Source organism: Coturnix japonica, chromosome 3 (genome assembly GCF_001577835.2).
Source record: "Coturnix japonica isolate 7356 chromosome 3, Coturnix japonica 2.1, whole genome shotgun sequence".
In the NCBI taxonomy this organism is placed as follows: domain Eukaryota; kingdom Metazoa; phylum Chordata; class Aves; order Galliformes; family Phasianidae; genus Coturnix; species Coturnix japonica.
The window spans coordinates 24544074-24568090 of NC_029518.1; the positions used below are offsets into that span (position 1 = coordinate 24544074).

General features: G+C 37.7%; 1 protein-coding gene across 2 annotated transcripts in view; it reads right to left on the bottom strand.

Annotated features, from left to right (window-relative positions):
• The window catches only part of BABAM2 (BRISC and BRCA1 A complex member 2), a 151187-nt gene that overhangs the window by 54591 nt on the left and 72579 nt on the right, over window positions 1-24017 (bottom strand). For both annotated transcript variants that reach the window (XM_015857415.2, XM_015857417.2), the window contains exon 7: window positions 20122-20231. In XM_015857415.2, coding sequence (XP_015712901.1) covers window positions 20122-20231 — 110 coding nt within the window. The remainder of the gene's footprint in view (window positions 1-20121; window positions 20232-24017) is intronic.

The window sequence follows — 24017 nt, forward strand, 5'->3', positions numbered from 1 at the left end:
GTGATACCTCTGATGAAGGGAAATTTCCACCACTGAGATAAATATATTAGTCCTAAGGAAGCCTGAAAACCAGTATTCATTTCAAGAAGTTATCGCATATGGAAAACCTCAGAAGCATTTCTAAATAAAAGAAACAAAAGAAAATATTTATAATGGAAAAGATTAGGCAATTTCCCACTTCAGCAAATTTCAAAGGTTCTTAGTTCTCCCAGCTTCCAGCTTTACTGGAAAGCAGGAGTTGCTTAATACCACTGAAAATATCTGACAAACTCTTTTGAATCTAAATTTAGACGCATGACCGATTTTTTCCAGAGATTTAAAGCAGGAATCTATTAGTCTTTATAGTACACTTTGGGACGCATTGTATATATTTTAATCTCTTCTTGGGCATACCCACACTGTAAAATTTAAACGTGTCCATCAGCCCACTTTACTCACTCTTTCTGTTTTTCCCTTTGAACGGGGAGCTTATAATAGAGAAAAAGCTCCAGAAATTTTAGGTAATTTCACAGTAAATTTATTAATCTTGCTCAGTGGGTGGGAAGAGAAGACAAGTGATTCAGCAAGGGACAAGAATGATCAAAATACCATAAGGTGGTATGGAACCTGTCTACATTTGCTGGGTACTGCAGAATATGTGGAAGTTTTAACGCCGATTGTTAACTTAGAATAGCTTTTTCTACTGTTCGTATCATCCAGTTTGAATGTAGGAAAACAAACCAAACCAAACACATCTTGCAGAAGGGCCCAGTTTTTGCAAAAACCAGCTCTCCTTATGTATTACCCAACACCAACGTGACATAAAAAAACACCGTACAAAGAAAGAAATATTGGCATGTGTCCTTGTAGCTCTTGTTTCCTCCACCATCTGACTCTTCAGAAAACTCTGGGCAGATATTTCTGTTCTGACATACCGACGGGGGAAAAAAAAGCAGCAGATCTGCTGTTGGAAATTTCTGTCTAGCAAGATTTTCTATTAAAAGCTACTCGTCATTCAGTTTGCTACCTATCTACTGTAAAACAGTTGTCCATTATGCAAGGATAGTTATCTCACGCAGGACAAGAATCACTTCAGCACAGAGCAGAAATGCTGCCATTTACACTTATTTGGATTGTTAGAATAATTCCCTGGATTGGAAACCGTTTCCACATCGATGAGTGCACAGAATACCCTTGATTACAGTTTTACAACTTAAGGGGTTTGGGTTTTATTGTTAAACCACACTTTAAATTCTTACGAGGAGGCTCAAAAGCCTGGTTGTTCCTTGAAAGGGTCAACAGCAGTCATCTTCAGCATTGTGTTCTCTGATGCACTGATGATGGATACAGCATGGAAAAGCTCTCTAGGAATTTGACATTAACAATCAGTAGTTGGAGAGCTGCCTGTATGCGCAATCTCCACAACTGTTTTCAAGGATAGCAGAACTAAGGTTTTGCATTTCCACGTTAAAGGAGGGGGCTCCTCTTTCAAACATGCCAATCTCAGACAGTATATAAAGGAAACAGAGCCTGGCAAATAGGTCCTTGCTGAGGGTAGAAATGTTTCCTTTGTGCACATGCAGCAGTTCAAAGACTCTGGTAAGACTCTTCTGTGCTCACACAGCTTTCCCCATAAACTACAGCACTGTCAACAGGAAAAACAGAAACATTTCTCTGAACTTCCCTTCAAAACAACTCCTTCTGGATCCAGATCTTGCTACTAATTTTACCTACTGGTGAATTCAGAGTTCCAGGCAGAAGGTGGTTTGCACACAACAGAACAGGGACACTACCGTGCTACCCTGTGGTATATGGAGGTAATTTTCAAAGACAGGCTGCAGAACCTCCCAGCAAAGGTCTCCTTTGAGCTCCTGGAGCTTCCCATGTTCTAGTTTTAGGCCACTGCTCCTTGTCCTATTGCCACGCACCACTGAGAAGAGCCTGGCCTCATCTATTTGCCTCCCACCTCCCTTTAGATATTTATAAACATTAATCAGGTCCCCTCTCAGCCTTCTTTTCCCCAGGCTAAACAGACCAAGGTTACTCAGCCCTTAACAGAGATGCTCCAGGCTCTTTATCATCTTCGTAGCCCTCCACAAAATATTTAGGTCAGTGAAGATAAGTTTCAACCATGAAGAATAATGAAAGGACTTTGAAATAGAGTTAAGTGGATGATAGGAAGAAATATGAGATTTAACACACAATGATAATACAAAATAATACAAAGGGAAACACAATCTCAACTGGAAATATAAAATGTCAGACTCCAAGCTGAACATTCATCTGATCTCAGGATTATGACTGACAATTATGACCGGGTTCAATTAAAATGTCAGCTTAGCAAGCACAAAAAGGACAACACAAAAAAGTAATTTGGGAATTAAGAAGGAAGAGATAAGAAAAAACTGAAGTCAAGAGCCTGATTATGGCCTTCAACTACCTGTGTTCTACCAGAACCTACACTGTGCTCTGAAATAGTTTCAGTCTCACCTCTACATTAAATACAAAAACAAAGCAAAACAAAAACAAGCAAAAAACAAAACAAAACAAAACCAAAAAACAAAACAAAAAAAAAACAACCAAAAACAGAAAAGAGAAAAATTAACAAAGGTATGGAACAGTTTTCAAGTAAGGAACAGCTTGGAGTACGACACCTCAGTCTGGTAAACAGAAAACAAATGCAGAAGTATGACTAAAGTATGAGGTTCTGAGCAATGGAGGGAATGTGAGTAAGCAACGACTAGTCACTGTTTCTTACAATACAAGTATGGGTCAGCAATAAATCATGCTTATTAGGAGCTAGGTTCAAAACACAAAGGAAGTTCTTCACACAATACGTAGTGGAGCTGTGGAACTCTGTGTTGCAATGTGTTCAAAAGGTAGACTGGACAAGCCTGTGGAATTGAAATTCATTCAGGATTACTAGGCATACATGAACCAGATAAAACTCCAGCCACAAATGGCTGAGGGCTGGAAAAGTATTAAGGCAAAGTATCATACGCGATAGCAATGTTTCTATGAAGTTCACTATCATCTTTACTTGCAACTTACTAGGCTGAGAATTCTGTATGAGCACGTGATTTTCAATTTGGGCATCACATTAATATTTTGTTTAAAATGTAACTAAAGCTATCTCTTCTGCTCTCCCACAGAAAACTGTAAAACAACTCATCTTGTGATCAGCAAATTGAAAGGTATCTTCAAAGATCTTCTTGCCTAGATTGGATGCTCTGGGTTTCATTTAAAACAAAGGAAAAACAACACAACATAAAGAAGTAAATAAAGAAGCCCTTTGGAATAGCTCAAGATCTGTGAAAGACAACCTTACTCGTCTGACCTGAACTCAGGCTGGGTGGAACACCTGAAAAAGCACACTATCTGAAGGTGTAGGACCCTGCCCTTTCCTGCAAGTACAAGTGATGTGCCAGGGATCACGATGACGTTTAAAAAAATGCATAGCTCTGCAAAATGTACTGTGCTAGCTTCCCCACCCCGGCTTAAAATACAATCCCCCTAACAATATAAACAGTTGCCTAATGTTACATTTCACATACCATCATGGTTTGGATGGCATGTCCCTGTTTGTAAGAGAATTTGAAACACTAACAGTTACGGTGATGAGGGAAAGAGAGGAAGTAACCTGAGAATCAAGGTTACAAAATTGCTTTATCCATTCCTCTGTGGGGATGAAACAGTATAAACAAAACAACCAAACCCAAAACACTATTTACTTTGGGAAACAGAGAACATCAAGTTTCTCATAGTAGGTGGAGTCAAATAAGGACACACTTGGCCCCAGAGACTCCAACAGCCAGATCTCATGCAATGTTATAGACCGGAGCTGCTCCCCAGTCTGCACTACCACTATTGCTACATAATGATCGCATTCTGCACAGGTACAGTCAGCTCTGAGAGCAGGAGAGGAGGGCAAGCCAATTATACCCCCAAGCATGGTGGAAATTTAGGGTTATAGTAACAAATGCCAATTCACAGGCAACATCGTAGTCATGATAAGAAGATCAATTACAAACATTACTGTGAAAAGCCTCTCACATGAACCCATTTTGTAATTAGCCAATGCTGTGCTTGACTTCATTTACATACTGTTTGTTTTCAAACCACCACAGTATGTGGCAGAGATGTGGGTGATAAAAGATACAGCTTGCTCTGCCTAGCATTTCTGGGAGGTGGGGGAAGCAGGAGGGAGACAAATACAAGCATTTTACCTGAGGCAACATTCTTCTATTTTGTTTGTTCTTTGGAAGAGTTATAATACAAACCTGAGTTGCTACTTGAGGCACTTTTACTAGTAAGACTTAGAATACAACTAGGAAGATTTATTTATATTTTCTAAGTTAGCACCCTTCAGTAGTGACATTCACAGACAATGGAACAATTTTCCCTAAGGAGAGCAATAACAAAAGCCAATATGTGCCATCTAAACCAAGGATAAAAACCCAAAGGAATCCATTCTTATCATGGGAAGTAAGTTCAGTAGCTACAAAGTCATTCCTCAGCTACCTTACTGGGTGTTCCGACAAGACTTATCAGAATTATAGCATTGAATGGACTATTGGACAGAAGATCTGTATAACTGGAATTAACTGAACTCCCATCTGCCATTCAGTTTCTTTGCTATCATTCATCAGCTTCCCAGCCCTCCCTTTCCTTTCAACTTCCTACCATCTCTGAATACTATAGAAATCTGGGAGCCAATGTTGCCATTTAAGAGACAGCAAAAGCCCCAATAGTAACTTAAAGACATTTTCTACCATGGAAGAATATAAGCTGCATTTTTAAATATGAACAACCTCATTAGAAGTATATAACAGAAAAAAGCATTTTAGGGTAAGATCAACCCTAAGGCATTGTCTTCACTGTAGACATAAAGTTGTTCAAGATGGAAAGAAGGGGGTTTATTATCCAAGACACACAACACTTGCATTTGTCATGAAATTACATGCTGAAAGGTTCAAGGAACAAAAGTAGAAGTGGCAGAGAAGAATGGAACTATCTCATTCTTTTCTGACAAGCAAGTTATCTGAAAAACTATTTAGTCTGCTGGAGGCACCTGAGCTACATAAGTGAAGACATACTTCTCAAACATAAAGGAAATAATTTGCACTGCTGTTCTAATGAACCTGACCAGGTAGCTTTCCGTTAGAGATTAGTGACTGCAATAATATTACTGAAGAGGCTGAAGGTCATGGTTAGATGCACTCATGACACTGTTAAGTACAGCATAACAAGATCTAGGTTATTCCTTATAACAAATATAAGGTTGTATTAAAGTCTGCCAGACCAGTGGCCTGTAACTGTTAAAAACTGTTCTGGAGTATCCCCAAGATGGTAGTGTGATTGATACCTTAAATAGTTTCTAACCATAAAAGATACAATCGTTTTAGGAGAATGTATTATTTTCGTTTTGCAGGTTGATCATACTTGAAAACATATCTGAAATGCAGAGATTTAGTGCCTAGTTAGTGATTTCAAATTCAGTGTATTAGCTGTGGGGAAAAAAAAAAAGAGGACACTCTGGTCTTTACAAGACAAACTTGCTCCCCTTTGGCTTATGTCTCAGCTGTTCCAAACTTCTTACTCTTGAGAGAGTTACAGGCGGCTCCAAAGGAACGAGTAGAGGGGGAATAAAAAAAGGACTCAGTATTAAACAATAAATTTATATTAGTTAAAAGAAACAGGAAGAGATTATTCGTCAAATCCTGGCAAAATGAGAGAACTACGCTACTTGAACAAAGTGACAGAGAATGTAAGAGACTTGGAAAAGCATCTCCAGAGTAGCAGCTTTGAGAATTTGATGTGTGCCAGGGAGGAAAATGGAGACGAGGCAAGAAGGGAAATTTTCATACTTAAGCTATAATCTTGTAAAAACAAAAAGGACCCTTGTATTAGTAGTTGCTGTTTTTCTTCTTCTTCAATATCATACTGGCATCGACCTACTGAAACAAGTTTCTCCACTGGCAGATAAATCATGTAAATACTATACTTCAATAGTTCTGTTGGACACCCTCAACACAAAGCAGCAGTTAAGGTGGACACAGTTGTGATGTTCCAAAAATCAGTTTGTGGGACTGGTATCCTAATGCAGGAAATACAGGTACAATATCAAGATTCTCCACACATTTCATTTTCAAAATACATTTGCATTTATCCTTCCTGAAGATTTAGGTCTCAAATTGTACAAGGAAATTTACAAACTGAACCCATAAATGCCTACTTCAACATTCTGAAGTAAAGTTGAATTCATGTTACTTTGTAGGTATCAATAAGATAAATCCTTGAATAACATCATCTTAATTTAAGAACTGTTTTTTTGTTTTTTTTTTTTCCAGATGCTCAGTAAATGCTCCCCATGACTTCCTGGAAATCATTTTGTCCTCTCAAGTGTTACACATTATTGTCACTCCTATACTACTATGAAGGCACAGAGAAATAAATTTAATTTTAGATAACTGAATTCAGTTTAATGGTACAATCCACAATAGAGATACTACTATGTTGAACAGCTACTTGGGCTTTTTGCAAGGTTATGATAAAGGGGCAATTTGAGGTAATTTCTCCTAGCAACACACTAACAAACTATATGTTTCCACATGCAACACCAAGTTTATGATTAAAGAAATGTAAAAAAACAAACATTTTCCTTATTACAATATCCAACTGACTAGCAAAAGAACTCTCCCAAAATTCAACATATTGGAAGCCATCTTTGAATCATTACTGCCTACTAGGTTTCCACACCTTTTTTCTGACCTCCTTTAGTAGTATTCCATTCTGCTTAGCCTGAAAACAGGAAACAGATTCTCTCCTTTTGTCCTTAAGGATTCTTAAGTTATTCACCTATTTATTTGCTGGTCTAATAAAATCAAAATCTGTGTTGAGAAACTTACCACAAGACCAACTTTAAAATATTCCTTTGGAGGATAGCAACAGTTTCTATGTTATTAATCCAATCAGACAGGTTTATGCCTGTCATCTTTGCCCAGATTTGAACTCCTGTTGCCCAAGAGAACAGAAATTGGTGATGCAGGAAGAAATGCTTAACTGTACAGTATTATTTACTTGTGGCTCAGCAATCAGTTAACCACATATGTGAAGCTCTGCCAAGATGTCCTCCTACAACAAAAGCATTTTCAAAAATCTACAAAAACAAACATAATAGTCAGTAATTGACATGTTTTGGACAGAACATTATTTACCTACTATTGGTTCTTAGAATAGAATCCAGTATTTTTTACAGATTTTTAAGACCGAAGTAAATGAAAAGGCTTTTCTGCTTGCCTTAATGTACAATTATAACCAGACTGCCAATTGCACTATCTATTTATCCCTACATTACTGACATATTCTGGCAGGGGTCAAGGCTCAAAAATATACTCAACCATTAAAAATATCTTTTTCATGGTGGAAGACATACTTCTGTATGTACTGAATATTTTATTTCATTCTCTTAAATAACACCGCTTGAAGAACTACAGTGAAGATGCTAGAGAAACTGCATCACATGTCAATGCACACAAATGCATATAGCCTCCAGACAGCCTATACAGCTAAGGCAGGGCGGTGATTAAGGACCATCACTAAGCAGGAAGACACCTTAGGCCCAACATTTGACCACAGAAGAAAGAGACAACATTTCTAAGCCTATCTACTTTTATTTGGTCCAAACTGACATTAGTCTAAGGGAGTCTCTACTTGGTTCTAGTTTCCTATTAATCAACTCTTTCAGAAATACAACGACATATTCACACATAGTGATGATATTAGGTATTAAGTTATCCCAGCAGGACGCCAGTACAAACATGTTAAAATTTGTGCAAAACTTTACAGATCTGCAGATCAACAAACAAAAACCAGTAAAGGACTGGAAAACATTTTGTCAGTGGAATAGCACAGAGAAAATGGTGCGTATACATTACTTGAACAATTTAATGTCAATCTTTACACATTTTGTCTAGGCCTAACAAAAAATCTCTGATATTCTGGTTGTAACAGACATTTGAGGCATGTCTTCTCAGAAATAATTTTAAAAAGAAAGGATATTTACAAATAAAACATTATCCACAGCTGAAAATTTGACTATTCTAAACATGCAAGTTCTCCTTAACTCCCAAAAGAACTGCAATTGATTACTGTTGTAAAAGACTTCTCCACAAGTCATCTCATTTTCACGCTGTTGTTTAAGAGAATCATGTAATGGCACCAGGTATTACAGGACTATGCACATGTAGCACAAGTGTAAATTGTCCAAGGTAAAACAAGAAGAGTATCAGAAAATAAAGATATATTAGAATGAAACCAAACCAAAATAGAAAATCCTTTCAAAACCACCTCCTTTAATGGGCCAGTTGCATAGAACACATTGCTTCTACAAGGCCTCAACACTGTGTGCCTATAAATTCTGAACACCCCTACATTCTTGACTTTAAAGGGAGTCAGCTGTAGGACCTTGCTAGATGTTAATTAACAAAAAACAGGGAGTTGCCTTGGTGAAAAGTAAACAACATTCCAATTGCACAGTCTGATGTAACATGGGTGGTTGCATCTAGACTCTACCATTAAACTATTAAATAAAATATGCTGAACAGGTTGGGAGAGGAACAAAAATAGAATGCCAGACTTTCACAGCATTAGTAAAACAAAGAAACTCCTTTTTTCTAGCATTTTAAGTGCACTCCATTGGACACAAAGTACTCAGCAAGGCCAATTACACTGCCACAATCAGCACAGAGAAGCATGCTGAGACTAACTAAAGAAAGCAAAATTTACGAGGGAAGCAGGTGGAGTTGACTCTTGATTTGGAGTTAGAATGTAAGAATGGTAGCTCATGGATGAAGTGAAGAAGAAAGGCTGTTCTATGGTAATATCCTGGTAAATGGCATTGTACTATGACACTGTATGACACTGTGAAGACAAACAGCACAGCTTCAGTCCAAAGGGATCTTTATAATCCCCAGGACTGGGCCAAGTGAAACCTTGGGATGCTGAGACCGACCTCCGGAGGAATGTCTCCTCTAAGGAGGGCAGGCAAGCAGCAGGATGGTTCCTCAGAGAGGCTGTGGGATATCCTCTGCGGGAAGTGTCCAAGACTCCAAGACTAGGCTAGACAAAGGCCGAGCTATACAAAACCTGACCTAGCGCTGGCAAATATCCCATGCCAAGCAGGAAGCTGGACGGGATGAGTCAGAGTTCATTTTAAAGAGAAACAATGTTGAAGAAAAAAAAAAGAAAAAAGTAAAATACACATTTTTAAGTGTTGTAAAATAATGTTAGACTGTTTAAAAATAAATAGAGAACAAAGGCGCTGAAATTTAAGACAATGCAAAAAGATTGTTGTGATCATGCTCTGATTCCACCTATCACACAATGAAAAGGGTCCTTGGATTTTTACTGATCAAAGAATGCCTAAACTTTAGATAAGACTTCCTTTGTCCCGATGTACGCTCATCACTCACTTCTCTTTGCAGTTTCTGTGCCAGCTGCAGGAAAAAGTTCTACCAGACATGCAAAGTGACAGAGATAGATACTGCTTAAAAATATAAAAACATTTCCAGAGATCTGTGCAGAGTTAAAGAGAAATGGCCAAAAGGGAAAACAGAACACAAAGACGGAACTTAGAGGATTAAAAAAACAGCAGCAGCCAGTGAGGAAAACTTGAATAGTAGGTGTGTGAACAAAAATAGAGTATAAAACAGAAAATAAAAGGATTTGAGGTGGTTGGAATCAAGTTAAAATCTTCATTATGGCTACAAACGAAATACAGACTGTCTTTTAAGCAATGGAAAAAGTTAACACGATCACTGTGTAAATACATGTACATGCCATCTAACCATTTTAACATTACGGAGTGCAAGAAAAACAAAAAATATCTGGGAAGCCAACCAAAAATATGGCCTAAAGGAATTACCTCCTCAAATTATATCAGCAGAGCACTACTTTCTCTAGAAAGGAGAGGTGAAGAAGAGCAATGGGCTGCTACTGAGGTATGCAACCTTCCAAGACAGACAAATGTTACACAGCTGTTTGGGTTATTATCAAATGCAAAAACAAAGAAAGGAAAGGAAAGAGAACAGCAGCCACAGTAAAAAGCAGAATTGCCTTGCACGCAGTACTTAACATATGGAATAAACAGTACTGAGGGAACACAAGGGAACAATTAGTATAAACGGTTTTGTAAATATCTTGGACAAATCCCAGAAGAAAATAAAACCGAGGAAGACACTGACTAATTCAGAGGAGGGAAGGGGCCTCATGGCTCTTCTGGCCTCCTTATGTCCTTATGTGCCCTGTATTTATATTTGTGTGCTTGCATTATCCAGCATATAGGCTATTTAAGGTCAGAAAAGCATTGCTGTAGCACAGCTGCCTCCAGCAAGTAGAGCCTGACATCACCAACCACACAGAAGAGCACAGCTCTTTTATTGGCTTAAACAGCAAATATCTGCAAGCAGAATTGTTTCGCTCTATTTGTACAGGTTTTTCCACAGTACTATGGCGCGTGCAACCTTGGTATTGACAGAGTTCTGTGCACTGAAATTGTTAAATGGCTTCTTTCCTCACGTACTGTCAGCGGCCACTGACCAGAAACAAGCTGTTAGAATTTAGCTTAAATATCCAACAAAAAAAGAAACTACATTTTCATACACTGAAGATTCAATTCCTGCCAAAATTTAATCTGCCTTTCTTTGTAGGAGGTTTGACAGATAATACACACATGTATCAAATATCGCACATGAGATCTGCAATAAAATCCTACGATACTCGTTTGACACACACGTATGTTTGCTAAACTACACATAAAATATTCCAGACTTTTTCCATTAACACAGTGGCAACACAATTTGCAGAAGCAGTGAAGGACTAGAACAGCTTATTAACCCACTGAAATGGAAGGGTATCAAACCACAGTTACTCCATGACAGGGTTGATAGCCGCCACGCAGAAGCATTTCCAGGTATTTTCCAGAATTCAGTAGATACCTCAGTGACTGCACCAACCTCCTCCTCCCCACCCACCCAACAACAACAAAACAAAAACAAACAAACATGCCCAGGCATCCCTCCCAGCATACAGGAGGTTGGCTCTTAATCACCCAGATCAAAGGCCTGGGGGAGTACTCAAACTGCTGCTCCCTGCCCAAGCGATCACGGTTTCTCCCAGTGAAAATCAAGGTGCAAAGTGGCATGTTGTGCATCCAGGTCTTGCCCTGATAATGGCTTTGAATTTGATGAGGGTGCAGAGACAAGTCCCACAGTTCAGCCAAAGCCTGCAGCAACTTGAAGATAGCCAAAGAATTCACTGATATACAGTGAAACGCAGCAGGGAGCCGTTAACACTCATTTTTCCATACAGAAGAGGACTACAGGTACATATATATTTTTTCCTGAGTACTACACAACTCCCTGGACGTAATTTCTAACTACTTCTGAGTTTCTTCCAAGTTGCAGATTAATGAGGTCCAGCCTGTTCCCAAGACGTGCCGGTTGTAAAAGAAGGAAAGATAAAATGTACAGAAGTCACACTAAGCCCTGTTCTGTACAGTTTTCCTTTTAGCTGTCTCCATTTTCTGCACAAATCACTTCACAAGTTTTCCAAGAAGTGAAACTACAAAACACAATCTCCATTCCATTACAATAAAAACTTCTCTAAGAGGCATACAAACTGCACTCTTTTTAAAAAGTAAGTTGAAGTTCAGAATGTCTGTTTTAGTTTCAAATTCAACAAATCCTCACTTTTGGGGATTCCCCAAGAATAACCTCTCAGGAAAAAGTTCTCAATATTTCTGAAGGGTAATCTGCTATAAAGGAACCGACTATTCAAAACCAAGTTTCATAGGTGGGAATATGCTTTTTATACATATTTCCAGTGCAAGTCCAATGTGCAAGAGCAGAAAGCAAACAGGGCTTCAACTAACATCCACACAAACTACTAGCAGCAGTAGTAATAGGACATACTGTAGCCTTATATGACATCAGCAATATGATGAGTCACATTCTTGACAACAACTTGGAAAAACGAAACCCAGTAGTCGTGATGCAAAAATCAAACACAATTTATTTTACGGAAACAGCATCTTACTATGACAGATAATTAAGTAGGAACTAATTTAAAGAAGATGTTAAGATGAAAAAGTAAATGGATTAATGTCAGAAAAGACTGAGGTGAAAAGCACTAAAATCTTAGGTGGTACTTAGTTCCGCTGCAGGGTGGGGAAGTTTAGAGGAAAATAACTGGGTAGGAGTGGTAGGATTGTAGTGTTAGGCTGAAGTGTGATCTAAGAGAATGAGGAAGCATAACATGTGAGATGCTAATTGCATGGAAAAACAGTATTTGAGGAATGCGAAGGGAACAGGAAAAAACACAAAGGTTGTGAAAATTGCTTCTCAGAGGTGTCTAAATGCCCTCCCCAGCTATGTACGTTGGAGTATGTTTTCAGCCTAGCCACGATTGCAGGACAGAAGAATTAGATAGTCCAAAAGGACTCCAGTGCAAGAAGCTGTGGACCATGAAACAACAGACTTGTATTCTGTTACTGGCTCTGCCTTTGACTTTCTGGATGACAGCAATTTCCATTAACTATCAGTTTTGCTCCTAAAAGGTATAATGTTAATGACCTCTGTTGTATGCATGACCTCAAATAAATTATATTCATTATTAGCTAGACACTCCAGCTGAGTTTGTGATATGTACCAACTATTGTTAATCCCACTAAGAAAACTTCTCTTGGTTATAAAACAAAGGAATGCCCCATCACAACCAAGCTTAGAAAGAGTCTTTCTTATCTGCAAGTTAAGACAACCCAGCCACCTTTAGTGCTCTTCCAGTAACACCTTGTCAGCGCAAATGAAGTCACATCAGCTATTTAGTGCCCAGGAAACTCTTACTCTGCATTTTCATTCTAACAGCAACCGTGGCCCTAAATCAACTCTGAAGAGCACCCCAGCTCTGAACAAGGCTTTGTGGTAATCTCAAAAGATACATTTTGATCTGTTCTTTTGATCCCAAACACAATGGGGAGCTGAGGCTGAGATCTCTTCCCCATTGATCCCTCCTTCCACACTTTCCTTGCACTGAAGCTACTCCACATGCTCCTTGTGTCACACTTCCAATATCACCCAAGGTACCCACTGAAAAGGCAGCACACAGATCAGGGAAAGAAAAATACCACAGTAGCAATGAATACTGACATGCCTGGCCTTGGCTTATTTTAATTCTGAGTTTCATGCATTTTAGCAGTTGGTTTGAAAATCCTTAATTTATCAGTTCTAAGTGTACAGAGGTTTGCACTTACCGAACATTAGCATCTGGAAGGAAGCACTGAAAGTAGCTAACTTTTTATTAAATGTTTTGAATAATAGAATAGGAAAAGTCTGAAGATAGACTACTACAATGTGCAGCAGCTTGCAATTACAGTGAAGTTCTCTGAAAACAAATGACTTAGTCACCATATTCAAAAGTAAGCCACATATCCCAAACGTGCAAAAATCCACTTCAGTAAAGCGGATTTTGTAACAAGATAATGTCATATTCCGTAGCAGTGGGTTTTGAATTACAAGAACTGGGAAAAATACACACATGGCAACAATAGCAGTTTCAAAAAATACACAAGGAAACTCGTGTCGAGGAAACGGTTGAGTAAAAGTACCTTTCTCTAATCGTGACATTTGCTGTCAAGGCAAATTCTAATCAACTCCCTGTGGCTACCACTCCTCAGCTTTGGTAATAAATATGCAGTTGGAACCGATACTGTTGAACAGCAAAAACTCAACTTTGAGCTTCAAGAAAAACCCTCCATAACTTGCTTACGTGATTACATTTAAGGATAAATTACCTGGAGTCTCATTCCTTGGAAATATCAATTCACAGACTCCATTCAACTGCAATCTCTGGTCAGAGTAACTAATTTTACAGCAGTCACTTCAGAGAATTCACACTGACTCCAGAGCTAGGCCACATAGTTCTGTAGAACAAACAATTACATTAAAATACAAAACATTCCTATTAATTTCTAGGTAAAAAAAAAACAAACATCATCTGCAGCAAATATATTTTAGTACAAACATGGATACTCTTCTCAGCAGGCTTCATTTCCCCTATAAAAACCTATCAGGAAACAATGATGAAATCTGCTATGCATGCTCTAATGTACTGGGAAAACAGCTGAGAAAGGAACTTAAGTAATACACATCAAGGATTTCAGAATGGCAGCGAAATACCCTTCAGCATATGCAACAGTAAAGCCAAAAACACTCAACATATCAAGAAATACATAAGTGCCTTTGTGAAACCAAAATGATTCTCAGTACCAAAGTAAAGGACACATAATCCAAACAACTCCCAGAAAACAATTAACAAAAAAATTCCAACTGCAAATACAAGGTCAGATTTCAGATGTATTAAATACTGGTCCAGCTAGTAACAGAGACAATAGCAATTCGTAATCTCATTGCTAAAATTAGACCTTCTCTGGAGATATTCAAGACCCGCCTGGATGCAAATATGTTCAGCCTGCTGTAGGGGGCCTGATTTGCCCCACTGTTGGACTTGATAATCTCTGGATGTCCCTTCCAGCCTCTAAAATACTGTGATTCTGACCAATTAAAAACACTTCTGAGAACCTCAATGTACCAGGATACATCTGATGATATGAGCAGCAGTAAAGATTCAGGAACAACTTTATGAATAGTACTGTGTGACATCCAAAAGAAGCATTACTTTGTTTCCTTTCTTCCCTCACCATTATCACTCTTGTAGGAGATAAAAACACCTAGAAGCAGAGCGATATTGTATTTTCTTACTCAGATTTCTGTACATATTTTTCTGCTTTACAAGAAAGTCCTTTAAGATGTAAAGCAATTACTGTAACATGTCAAAATACGCATCTGTCAGGTTACAAAGAGTAAGCTTACAAGACCCCAGGAAGGACACAGATCTGCAGAAGTCTCTGTAATCTGAACCCCATCCGGGCAATTGCAATACCACTGCTATCATATTACAAATTAAATGAGATAGAACTTCAAGGCATCAACAGGCTACAGTTTAAGAAGACTGGACTGATGAGGACATGGCAAAGACAGCAGTCGAGAGATTTTACCAATTCACTGGCCAGGCCCTGCAAGGAGAGGCATGACCAAAGTGGGCTTATTGGAAGATAATGTCCTGCAAAATCAATTACAACTCTGGTTTCCTTTGTCTGCAAAGATGCTCTGGGATTTGAAAAAGTCATGGACTGCATTGGCTCTCTGCTAACAGTTCCAAAGAATTCATGAGTGTTACTGGAGGAATAATTGAGTGTTATTTGGAGGAATAAACACATTTTAACTTGCCAAACAGAGGACCTTGCTTCTGTCTTCTACAGACAGATAAAAAGGCATACATACAACCAGTTATGTAGAGACAGTAAACTTCCACTAACTGTAAGACAGTAGGCTTCAGCCAATGATATGCACTCACCCCTACGGCACACTAACTAGCATGAGGTGAAGCCTTCACAATGCCCCTGCATCTTTGCATCTAAAATGCAGCAAGAGACAAATCCAGCACGTGCTATAAATGGAGAATATTGGATGCTTTTCCTCCTTCAGCTCCCAGCAACCACAACAGAAAGAACAGCAAAAAGATGGGAAACAATACCTCAAAGCAAATGCATGTTTTATCTTCTTTTCTGTTCTTTTTTTTTTTTTCATTGGGGAAAAACAGATAGAAACATTCAAATTCTAAATGTTCAGACTAGCTTCTTGTTATTTTTCCTTGTCCATATGAGAAGGTTAAGCACAGTCACCGAACTTTGAATTCCATCCTCAGTCACGAAGAACCCTCTGGCACAGCTCCCAGACTCGTAAAAAATGACCATTTCAGTCCCTAAAGCATGGAGCCTGATCCATTAAAGCAAAACAAGTTCTACTGACAGCTGGTTTTCTTAGCATATTCACGTCCATGTATTTATCAGAGAAAAGCCCTCCAGGACAACAGTGTTTATTACAGGATTATTTCTGTGAATCCAGGGAACAAAGAATCCACTGAGCAACAGTGTTTCGACTCTTATTTCTTTTTTCTTAAAATGTGAACCAAGATAAACCCACTTTTATTCATTTATTTATTTATTAATATGGACTACCCATGAAGATAAAAGACATTAAAACTTGTTTTTTATCATTAAAAAAATATGATTTCTGATCCACATTAATGCATAGTACACTGACAAACATTTTAATATAGAAATTAACTGCTCAGACTCTTTCCCATTTCCTGGATTCAGATTCTGGTCACTTTTAGCAAACAGAAAGCAAAGAGACAACAGACTTTTAATCATAAATTTCCTATCCATAGGGATACCTAGTCTTCTATCACTGAGAAAGGTAATTTGAGCAAGCAAGAGGTCTTATAGTGAGAGACTTTTTGAATAATGTATAGAAATATGGCAGAGACATAAAAGGTAGTAAGTCCAGAATAGTGCACACAATAGTGCAGGCAAAGCCTCAGAATACCTCTGTGGCTAACCTAGGAGAAAGAGGTCAAGTGGATCAGCACATGGGGAGCTTTGGGTACCGATACCACTCAGCTCTGAACCTTTCCCCAAAGCAGAACAGCTGGAAGCTGGGGAAGAGGAGTATCCTGTGAGCACCTCTGCTCCCGGAGGACCAGCTAAGCACACATGGATGCTGACAAGCACCAACCTCTCAAGCTGGGTGGCCAGTCTGTGAGGTTTACCAGCACATCATTTTCTCCAAAAGCGTGCAGAAGCTTGTTATTATGATACTACCGGAGTAGTATCATAATTTTGTTGGTTTTTTTTTTTTTTGGCTTTCTGGTTGTATTTATATATATTATACATATATATACACGCACATATAAATACATAAACCACAATGTATGATCAGCATCCCATGCATCAATCTGAATGAATCTACTTTTCAAAATCATTAAAAGCAACTGCTATTAGCTCTGTCTGTCTACTGTCTATGAGCTGGTTTTGTGGTTTTTTTTGTTGGCTAGTTTTTCAATTGTAAGACCTGGACTTCACACTCTTTGCAATCAAGTAAATGGAATACCAGTATCGACACCTGGACAAGCAGCAATACCTCTGCACTGCATTTTTATCTCCTGCTAAAAGACAACCCTTTTCAAATCTAGCATCTCAGCTCCAAACCATAAAAAATGGGCATTTCTCTGATTTCACAAATCTCTTTGAGAGTCTATGACTACGAGCTATCAGTCTTACTAGTACCATGTTTATCATTCAACTAAAAATAGATCAAATGTGCTTTACAATAACACTTCAAAACAAAAACACTGTATTCATATTGCTATGGCTCAAATTTGCTGACAAGATCTGTGGGTAAGTGTCATTTTTAGAAAATGCAATGTAGGAACACATATTTATATGGTAGAGCACAAAAGCAATGAAAACCCCTGGGAAAGCCGGAGATAACTCACATTACGCAGACAGTTTACTCCTATTTCTCTCCAAAGCTGAGGCATTTTTATCTGCAAATGTTTTCTTATACATCAAGACAATGCTATTCCTGTTTGCTTGTTCTTCCTAAGGTGAACAGAGTTAGTATTAACAAAATAATTGTGGGAATTTGGTATTTTTCCTGTTTTATTTAATACTTGGGAAGGTTATGTGGGGAACTGTCAACTACTAATTATTCTACCTCAAAATCTGATGCATAAAAAAAAATACACTAGTAATTTGCTTACATGGTGCTTGTAGATGCAATTATTGTTAGCAGCGGGAAAGAACTTTTATAAGCAGAACACAATTCAAATGCAAAATGCCATGGCCTCAAGTCATTAAAACTAATCCTCAGGGCCCTTTGAGGCTTTTTGTACTTTTGGCAAAAAGTATAAAGAAATACGCATCGTTGCTTCAGTTCCCAAACATTGGAAAGTTAAATATCTGGACTGTCAGCCTCTGCTAAACAGAACAGAGATTGATTTGGGAAAGAATAAAAGACAAATGTATCTTTGTTATTATAGCTCAACTGAACTAACACTGAAAACATACCTATGCATTTTTTCACAGAACAAGAGAAGGTTTAGATTAGACATAAGGAAAAACTTATTTTTCTCTTAGAGTGGTCAGGCACTGGAATGGTTGCCTGGGGAGGTGGCAGAGTCACCGTCCCTGCAGTGTTCAAGAGGCGTATGGATGAGGAGCTATGAGATATGGTTTAGTAGCTTGTGGTAGCAATGGTAATGGGAGGACAGTTGGACTAGATGATCTTGTAGGTCCTTTCCAACCTTGTGATTCTATGATTCTGTGATAAAAAGTAGCTACTATAATACAGGAAAGTGCGGCAGCTCACAATCAAGCAAATCAACTTGCACTGGAAGTAAGAGACGTTAACACTGCATTTGGTTACTTTGAAAAGTAACAGTGAACTGGAATCATAAGTAAGCAATCTTGTTCCCTCTCAGCTCTTAGGTAATTACGGATTACCAGTATCTAGACTTCATGATGAATATTTTTAGCAAGGACAGACTGAAACAGAGCCAGGCTTTCTGGGTGAAGTATCTCCAAGTTTGATACACAGATAACATGACAGGGCATAGCTTGGAACTTCAGGGAATACTGGCATAATTTTAAAATGACTTTGTATGATATAAATCATAAAGCAATAAATACATCAAATGTATCAGGTATGTACTAACACCATCCAAATATCATTCTGTTATACTGCTGAACACAGAACATTTAAAATCAGATGTTCTTTAAAGCACTGAAAGAAAATGCAATATTTTATGGAAAACAAAGTGCACTTTCATCTTGTTACTCTGCTTTGCTACTGTCTTTCTAACGACACTACTGGAAAATGGAAAAAATCAGCAATACATTAATTAGCACAAAGGTAATTTACATATATATGCCTGGGTGGCCTAAGATACATTTTATAGTCAACATGTGACTAGAGCTGAAAATACAACAGAAACTAGTGATAGCCCATCTGCCATTAACAGCAGCTGAGAAAAGAATTCTTTGGAACACTGATGGATAACTACACGTTTAACTACAATTATGCTCTCAACTGTTGATAAAAGGTAGCAAATAGACAAAAACAAGAAAATGGAGAAGTTGCTAAACATATTGTTCACGCGTTCATATATTAACATGTGTACGTGTAATCTGCATTTTCTTAAATAAACCAAAAATTGGGAAGTCTTCTGTTTTTATCTAAATCAAACCTTGAATTTCCTTTTTTAGATGGCACCCACCATCATATCCAGACCAATGCCCTGCTGAGTGAAACCTCAACTTCTCTACCAGGAAGTGCTATCACCAGTTCAAAGGAAAGTCACTGCAGTACTGACCAGATACTGGTTAGTACTGATATTTATCTGTTTATATCAGATAAACAAATTATTATATATCAGATAAACAAATTATTACTGATATTGTGTTAAATTTCCTTGACTGGTGAACACCTGAAATGTCTAGTGCAGTTACTTTTTTTGAACAGACAATGCACTGAAATAGGAGGAGCACTAAAGGCATTCTTAATTCCAGAAACAGAAGAGCAATTTAATGAAAACGGACTGACTTCATTCCACGTTAGAAGTTTTTCAGCAATGGTGTTTGTCAACTGCACTGTCCAACAACCTTAACATTAAATATTCAGATATTCTTCTGGAAAAAAGTAATATTGTAAGGATGCAAATTCATAAAACACAGTTAAAAAAGCCCTTGGCCTTCTACAACTCTTTAACCAAAGGAGTTACGTATATTCAGAGAACTTATCCATACACATGTATGCATCATCCCTCAATGAAAAAATAATTAAATATTACTCCTCAAAAAAGATATCAGTGTGTTGTACCATAGGAGACAATCAAAATATAGTGCTACAGGAAAACTCAGCATGATACGCTTCATGGATTAATACGGTACTACATGTGGCCAACGATGCCATTTCTTCATCCGTATGTGATCCAGTCACAGATAAAGAACAAGCAAGATGATGGTCTGTCATTTCTTCACCACACATACACACATACACTTGCAGTAAGCAAATAACTTGAAACAGTTTAAAGCCTTCTCGCCCAGCCAACATTTCTCAGGGAAGATACGAACAGTTCAAAGATGAAATAAAAAAACACTCCAGAACAAACTGTATCACTTACTGTTCAATACGTGGAGACAGATACAGCTTAGGAAAAACCTGAGTAGCTTCTGCATCCTCAAAACTAACAGAGAGAAGTGCAACATCTTCTCCAGGATCTTCATTCACATCCTGTACATAAAAATAAGAAAAGACAAAAGAAAGACAACAAAATGAATACTTGTAAACTTACAGATAACAAGTCGGTCAAGTACCAATTTATTTAAGAGATGCTTTAATGGGGAATCAAAAGTGTGACTGCTGAAAAATAGGTTGAAAATTTCTTACTGTATTTACTTGAGAGATATTCTGCAGTGCTTAATTCCAAGTATCAAAATAAAATTACTTATTAGTTAGCAAGTACAGTAATGTAGCTCTTCTTCAGATGGCAGAAAAACATATTTAAGTAAATGTGCAGATTTCACTGGTAAGAATTCTCAGTTCACTATTATGATCAGACACAAATGCCAAGGAATTTTATGTTAGAGTATCATAGAATTAGGACCACAGACTTCACATTTGTTATTTTTCGGACAAGTGCATGATACATGAGTTCTGCTGTACTCAACTCCTTTGCTTTGAAGAATTTTTTTTGCAGTTAGAAATTTGTGTCTAGAAGTCACTGTTCTTGAGCTTACCACAAACTGCATTACTTTCAGAAGACTGTATGCATAATAAAGAATATTGTAAAAACATATATATATATTTATATATATTATAAAAATTATATATTATAAATATAATATATATATTTATACTGACTGTCCTAACACTTAGCATGGATATATATATATCCATATCTATCCATGCTAAGTGTTAGGACAGTCAGTATAAATGCATTCAGCATTCAGTTAAGGCTCCCTTTGCACCAGAACAATCAGGCATGATATTGAGATCAAGAAGAACACATTTTGTTTCTGGATAAGACCTGGTATCTCTGCACCTCGTGAATCGCATACAGGCCAGATAGCTGAGTATCTGCTGAATACAACTGCATTTGAGCTCCCAACGTTGTGTTAGAGCTGTGAATTAGCAGTACCAGCACCTCCACCTAGCAGAAGTAATACTGTGCCACTTGCTGCAAACAAACAGAAGTCCCTTAACATGTTTGCGCATATGTACATAGCAACTTGCCAAGATGCATTTGTTTTTATCCGTTTTGGAAAACTATGAGAGGAAACAGATAACCCAGCAGATCTGCACTCAGTGCAGGATCAACATGGTACAGCGTGCCCTGGTGTGGTCTGTCATTCACGCAGCTGGGAGGAAGGAACATGCAAACCACTTAAGACATTGTTCGAAGATCCTGCCCAATCTGGGAGGAAAAAGGCAACTGCTGAGTGGTTTCAGGAAGACAATCTCGTGCCACGTGAAGCTTTGGCAGGACTGGAACTGTTAACGTCCAGAGAGACTTGCTGCATGTTACCTACTACGTGCAGAACACAACATGCCAAGAAACTTAGTGATAAGCTGCAAGGAAGAGTGGGTCTTAAAAAACAACAAAACAACCTAATTGTCTTGCATGAAAAATGGGACAGAACTGGCAGTGTTTTCTTAAATTCTGCCATGGTGTACTGCTCAATTTTAGCAGCTGAAAGAAAAGTGTACTCCTAGGAATGGCTCTAAAATGGTTACAGGCACAGTTGGGTTGGGAACGAAACACTGCCTTAAGGTGCAGTTGCAGGATAACCCTCCATATCAGTATTAAGGATGAGAATAAACCACTTTCATTGTGGGTACCATCAGTTTACAGACAGGGTTTCACTGCTGTAGCCAAGTATGGCATCAATTCAACTTTTACAATTAATTTGCAAACTGTTGATAAAATGAAAAGAACTATTAATATTAACAGATATGCTGATTATTAAAGATATCCTGTAAGAGGCATTCTTCAAGAGGTGATAAGTATATATAGTACATTCCCATGTACATAGATAGCTCTCTCAAGACCGCATTCTTTTTCTTGTAATTCCTGTCAAATTACTTATTTGTAGAAAGGAGAATCTATGTGCTTTTCATAAGCAGTTTGGACAAAACTAAATCTACTTAATGCTTAATTAGTGAACGTCACTACAACATCCATTACCCCTTACAGTATTATTACAATGTATTCCTGCACTCACTTATAACTACTTTAATATGAAAACTCATAGCAGAAAAGTAAACAAAAACGTAAATAAACGTAGCATCTAGACATGTTGAGATGCAATAAGCTGATGTGTGCATTAAGAACAACAAACTGCAACATAATATTTTTCATTCACAAAACTAATACACAACTACTGCTGCCAGCACATCACCAAATTATATTCATATAGCTACTGTCCAATGCAAGTCTGAATAAAGCAATTAGCATTCATCTCTAACTCTTTTTGAGTAGATGTATATTTTTACCTTTAAATCTGCAAAGTTAAAATTGTAGCTAAAAAAAAAAAAAAAAAAAAACACAACAAAAAACAGACAGCATTCCCATAGGTTTTAAAAAGACACAATGCAGTTACACTAGAGAGTTGCTCAACCTGGTTGCTCAGACGGCCAGAGATTTATGGTGAAGTCCCTTTGTATTTGCATGATAGTGATTATTTCTTTCAGACTTTGTTCCTTTTATTTATGCAAGGATCTGCTTGGTAGAACTGCATTTATCCTTAGTATGTCTGTTACAACTGTCATTTATAAAACTAAATAAAAAACACATGTCCAACAGATAAACTGTAGAGAGACTTTTAAATGAACAGAGCTTTTTGATGTTGTCTGTGCCAGTCACGGCTTAACTCCTTCAGTAATATTTCTTCTGGTTGTTTCTACAAACTTGTTAATCACCAGGTGAAACGATGCATGTCTGTAGAAGTAGGGAATGACATTTTCCCAGCACAAGGGCTGATATCCTTCCCTTGCATCAAAGAGTCCAAAGGCAAAGGCTGTTTATACACCCCTTATCAAATTCTCACTGGCAATGTCTTGTCTTCCCTTTTCCCATTTCAGCATGTCTGTTTCCCTCAAAAACAAACAGGCAACTTTTAAACAAAGCAGCAAAACACAATCACCTCTATTTTTATTTATTATTTTTATTTTTTTTACTTTTCAGTTAGCATCAAGAGAAAGAATAACATTCAGCTGCTTCTCCAAGTCTATTCCCTTTTAGAACACAAAAGGGGCTGCTGAACTCCAGTCACATAACATTTTTATAATCCAAACAGCCAAGTTGATGTTCGTAATTTGTGTTTAACCCACCCCACTTACTGCGGAAGGATTTTATTAAAACAAGTAATTCTACGTTTACAAAAAATAAGAATGGCAATTTCATATAAAAATTAGCATCCAACACTAGAACTGCCATGGTAGAGTGCTGGTTCATACTCACAGAACTTTTTCTACCTATGACTTCATGTAAGGTATTATTAAACTGATCTTGCACAGAATGGAGGATACATCCTGGGCCACAGGAATTTTGAGGTTTGAAAATTGAATGTTTCAAAAAACAAAAAAACATCTGAGAGCATTAGCTAAGCATATGATAATGCACACATAGATTTTCCATAATAGTCTTATGATTGCTAATAAAAATCTCTAGCATATGATAATATAAAAGATCCAACAGCAGTTTACATGGTGTCTTTCTGTCATCCTGTTATGGTGTGTCTCTGTGTCAAAAAATAATCTTTTCCTCATTACAGAAAACAAATCAGACATGAAAAAATATGAACAATTAAAAACAATTTTCTATCTCAAGAACTGTGTTTTCCTATCTTCCTAAAAAACTTGTAGAGCTGATTTTTGCAGCTAAAAGTTCCATAGTGCCCTGGAACTGTAAGTATACATAGTAAAGAAAAAAAAACAACATACTTTCCAACTCATGCTTTAGTTCAGTTTGGTTTTTTGCTTTTTGTGTGTGTGCGGGGGGGTAAGGGGGTGGGAGGG